The 5,006-nt window shown below is 42.3% G+C and overlaps 1 protein-coding gene across 2 annotated transcripts in view; it reads left to right on the top strand.

The window, feature by feature from the left end:
• Positions 1-2,985, top strand: part of LOC111646942 (GTPase IMAP family member 2-like) — a 5,740-nt gene extending 2,755 nt beyond the window's left edge. Inside the window, exon 2 of one of the 2 annotated variants that reach the window (XM_023396540.2) lies at positions 1,999-2,985. In XM_023396540.2, coding sequence (XP_023252308.1) covers positions 1,999-2,711 — 713 coding nt within the window. In that variant the 3' untranslated portion in view covers positions 2,712-2,985. Of the gene's footprint in view, positions 1-510; positions 1,840-1,998 lie in introns of those variants that run through there. The other variant, XM_023396539.2, reaches the window with a different exon arrangement.
• Positions 2,986-5,006: the final 2,021 nt, after the last annotated feature.

The raw sequence follows: 5,006 nt of genomic DNA, 5'->3' as shown, positions 1-5,006 counted from the left end.
TATTATTTTGCTTATTTTCTTATAACATGTCATATTTTATTTTTATTTTTCTGATATTTATTTTGAAATATATGTATTTTATTTGATGTCGGTATGGCCTTGCTGTTTTTGAACAGAGTGTGAACATGTTTTGTGTAATTTTTAAGAATGCAAAATGAAAACTGAAGATTTCTATAATATTGAATTGTTCAATAAAGTTTGGAGAAAAAAAAACCTGCTGAAAACATCATTTCATTTACACAACAACAACATTTTCATCGTGTGGTCTACACCTGACATACAGACACATAATGTGTCTTTAATATTAATTCTTATATTTCTGCTGGTACGTCCCAGCAGCACGTTACTGTGACTGTTCATCTGCTCTGTCGCTCAGTTTGGGCCTTGAAGGTAACACCTGGTTGTTTCAGGGTTTTATGAGAGTGATGCCGACAGAGACACAGTGGGATAATTGTGAATTAAAGTTTGTCCTTTACAACATCAATGATGTCTTTTGAAATTCTCCAACAGAGGCAGAGGAACCATCAGACTTCAGGATTGCACTTGTTGGGAAAACTGGAGTTGGGAAGAGCGCAGCAGGAAACACCATCTTAGGGACGAAGGCTTTTAAATCTCAGCTGTCTCCGTCCTCACTGACAGAAAAGTGTCAGAAGGAAACAGGAGCTGTTGCTGGTCGAACACTGGCTGTTGTTGATACTCCAGGTCTGTTTGAAACCGGAAAAGAAGAAAAGGAGGTGAAGAAAGAGATCGCTAAAGCCATCTCACTTGCTGCTCCTGGTCCTCATGTGTTCCTGATCGTGATCCAGCCGAATAGATTCCCTGAAGAAGAACAAGAAACAATGAAAATCCTTCAGGAGATGTTTGGAAAAAAGTCAAGAAACTACACTGTGGCCTTGTTCACCCATGGAGACGAACTGAAGGAGGAGGGAGTCTCCATAGAGACATTCATTAGTCAGAATCAGCTTCTCCGTGACTTCATCAGTCAGTGTGATGGAGGTTACCATGTGTTCAACAACAGAGACAAGGATCTCCTTCAAGTCACTGAGCTGCTGACAAAGATCAACATTATGGTTCAGAGAAATGGAGGAAACTGCTACACCAATGAGATGTTCGAAGAAGCAGAGAGAGCCATAAGAGAAGAAATGGAACGTCTGAAGAGAGAAAATCAAGATATTGCTCAGGAAGAAGCGAGAAGAAAGGCAGAGGAAGACAATTCGTTTATTAAGGCGGTTCTAATGGGAGCTGCAGTGGGAGCTGGAGTGGGCGCTGGTGCTGGAGCTGTAGTGGGAGGTCCAGTGGCAGGTTTAGTTGGAGGTGTGGGGGGAGCTTCAGTGGGGGGTCCAGTAGGAGCTGGAGCAGGAGCTGCAGTGGGAGGTGCAGTGGGAGCTGCAGCTGTGGCAGTGAAGAAGAGGGCCTGCATCATACAGTGATATTCAATATTAATAATCTATTAGCTGCAGCTCATAACAGGGAATCGTCATGGTAACAGTTTAATCTTTTATTTGATCACGTTTATTTTTTCTGCTTTTTATAGATCATGAGCATCTTCATTAATCATTATTGATTATTCTTCATGTCATTAATGGGACACTTTCTAACTCTTTAATGTGAAACGATCTACATGTCATACTGTGTAATAGAAGCTGTAACAGACTCCAGACACACTGCACTTGTTTTATTGAATTATGCATCATTAATCAAAAAGAGGAAACAAACGTTTTAATAAAGTTAGGTTAGATCAGGTGATGTGAAGAATGAAGTGAGGTGTTGGTTCATATATCCCCATGTGATTCATCTGTCTTCTAACACTTTAATAAACAAAAATGTTTCAGATGAAAATCTGACTCTGGGTCATTATTGATCAACAGTTATTTAAGTAACAGGCTGGAACATTATGGATGAATGATTGTTGATGTGTTGAAAGTACAGTGCTCTGACTCCTGGTGGTCAGGTGGTATCTCACACTGTCACATGTCTAATCACCTGTGTTGTTTTCAGGGTGTAGCTCTGACCTGAGGGTGGTGCTGGTGGGTCAGGAGAGAGTGGGGAAGAGCTCAGCAGGAAACACCATCCTGGGAAAGAAGGAGTTCGACTGTAAGTTCAGTTCCTCACCTCTGACGCTGAGCTGTGAGAAGAGAGAAGGTGATGTTCAGGGTCGCAGAGTCTCTGTGGTCGACACCCCCGGACTCTTCAGCTCTCAGCTGTCTGAGGAGCAGGTGAAGACACAGCTGGAAGAAGCACTAAAGCTGAGCTCTCCAGGTCCTCACGTCTTCCTCCTCACCATCCAGCTCGGAAGATTCACTGAACAGGAACAGAAAGGTCTGAAGACTCTGGAGAAGATGCTGAGTCCTAATGTCTCTGAACACACCATGGTGCTGTTCACCTACGGAGACCGACTGGAAGACACTGACATCGATCAGATCATCAGAGAAGACAAGAACCTGCAAGAGCTGCTGAAGAACTGCAGCGGCCAGTACCAGGTGTTCAACAACAAAAAGATGGAGGACAGGGATCAGGTCAAAGAGCTGTTTGACAAAATAGATTCAGTCTCTCAGAAAGGACGATTGATTTATGAGAAAAGATCTTGGTTATTGAATCTAATGATCAGAGTTTGGAAGATGATTTTTGAGAAAAGATATTGGTTAGTGAATCTAATCATCATAGTTACTGTTGGTTATTTAACACTATCAGTAACTTCTACAGATGGTTGAGAGCCACATAGAATGAGATGAATCAATATACAGAAGTAAATATTTTTTCTCTCATCATGTCAGCCTGAACAGTTACCCACCATTTTGAGTTCCCCTCTCCTACAAGTGAGATCAGTTCATTATGTAACTTTAACATGCATGTAGTCAGAGACGTGCACAGACATGTTGAGGGGCTGTTCCTGAATAACGTATATGTTCATTTAACCGACCACGAATCAAGTTTAAATGTATCAACTGTTTTAAATGTTCAAGATGAATAAAAATGTAAAACCCGCTCACTGTTAGTCTACGTTCTTCTAAAGTTCAGATGATGAAGCTGTTTCTGAAACAAACTTTCTACTGTAATTCTGTTCTATAGTTCTGTACACTGGGACACCTTCTAGTACCGGCTTGACCCTTTTCCTTCACAACTGTCTTAATCCTTCGTGACACAGATTCAACAGGTTCTGGACTCATTCCACATTCCTCACACCAGCAGCAGCCTGAAGCGTTGACGGGATGGATCCTCCTTTCACGTAGTTTAAATTCTGACCTCACCATCCAAGTGTCGTCGGAGGATCCAGACTCATCAACCAGGAAACCTTCTTCTTCTCTTGTCCAATGTTGGTGAGTCTGTGTGACTGTAGCCTCAGCTTCCTGTTGTCAGCTGACAGGAGGGGCTCCTGGTGAGGTCTCCTGCTGCCGCCCGTCTGCCTCAAGGGTCCAGGTGTTGTGTTCAGAGATACCTCGGTTGTAACAAGTGGTTATTAAAGTGACCGTTCTCTGCTGAAATAATCAGGATAATATTCTAACAACCGTCTCATGGCGATCCACTTCTAAAGGTTTAATATTTCTCCTGCTACGTCATATCCCAGCAGCACGTCACTGTGGCTGCTGACTTCATCAGCTCTGTCGCTCAGTTTGAGGCTTAAAGGTAACACCTGGGGGCGGAGCCTGTGTGTTTATACACCCGGGGAGGGCCAATGGTTTAACAGGAGGGACTCACATGCTCACGCCACCAGACAAGCTACCAAATCACAGACCAGAGAAACTCTGATGACATCCCACAGAGTGGGTGTGGCCATTACTCCACTATATCTTTACACAGAGAATATTATTGTTTATAGTCTCGTTTACATTCAAAGTCAGGTGTGAACATGTGGAGCTGAGAATAAACTCAGGTAACAACAGGACTTCTGCTCTGGCTCCGCCCTCTGAACAAGTTATATATTTCTTGCCTCATGGTGCTAAAGAGCTCTTAACTTTACAGAGGTTGTTACCCTCCAGTGCTGTAGTGGGCGCTGTGAGGAGGCTCTTCCTCCGTCTGTCTGACTAAACTAAATCCTCTCGTCCTTTTTATCTCATTTACTGGCTCTCGTGTATGACAGGATCGTTTCAGGGTCAGAGTTGACTCCGCCTCCTGCTGAGAGATGATCCTCATTTCCTTCTTTTTTTTTTCCTTGTTGACCCCTTTAAAATGCTAACGGACCTCATTACAGCCGAGACGTCTCATTAGCATTTACTGACTTCTGCCTAATTAGATTTTAAGTGCGCTGAGGTTGTTTAATAGCGAAACATTCACAGACCTGAGAAATGGGTTTTAGAGGACAGAGGAAGAAGGAGAGTTCATGTTCAAGTTTTATGACTTTTTATACTTTAGAGAAGGAAAAATAAGACAAGAAGGTTTTAGAGACTGAGGTGAAAGTTGGTGTCTCCGTAGAGAAAAGGTGAGATACAGGCCGAAAAGAATGATCCTACTTTACTTTAAACAGACACACCTGCGTCTTACCGCCACCAGCTGCTGCAACTCTCTCCAACACAAAGTCCAAACAATAAAACCAAGTAACCTCAGTCGACCTGTAAAAGTTGAAACCAAACTCTTCTGGAGCAGAAGAAATAATCGGGGTCAGGATTTTTCTGGAGGATTGACATGAAGATGCTTTAACATCATGAGAGAAGCTGAACTTCAGCCTCAGCAGAAAGATGCTGTTGAGCCAAACAAGGCTACTTTAACCCTCCTCTTGTGTTCGTTTCCTGTTACCTTCCCTTATGTTCACGGGTCAGTTTTGACCCGTGTTTTAAATCGGCTCTAAAATACGCTAAAAACCATTTTCTCTCATCCAATTTTTTTTCTCATCTCTTGATTACCTTGTTAGGCTTTCTGATCCATGAAAATATTGGTTTTAATATTTTTGGTGTGGGCCTCTGGGCCTCTTTTTGTCAGTATACCCCTCGATTTCTATTTTTAAAAAAATGGTAAAATGAACCTCAAGGAATCATATACATAAACAAAGATTGTTGTGTTATCTGACTATT

Source organism: Seriola lalandi, unplaced genomic scaffold (genome assembly GCF_002814215.2).
Source record: "Seriola lalandi dorsalis isolate HSWRI2012SDOR001 ecotype SW California unplaced genomic scaffold, Sedor1 jcf7180002054978, whole genome shotgun sequence".
NCBI classification, from domain to species: Eukaryota; Metazoa; Chordata; class Actinopteri; order Carangiformes; family Carangidae; genus Seriola; species Seriola lalandi.
Note: the sequence above shows the minus strand (reverse complement) of the source record. Positions and strands in the feature narration are given on the sequence as shown.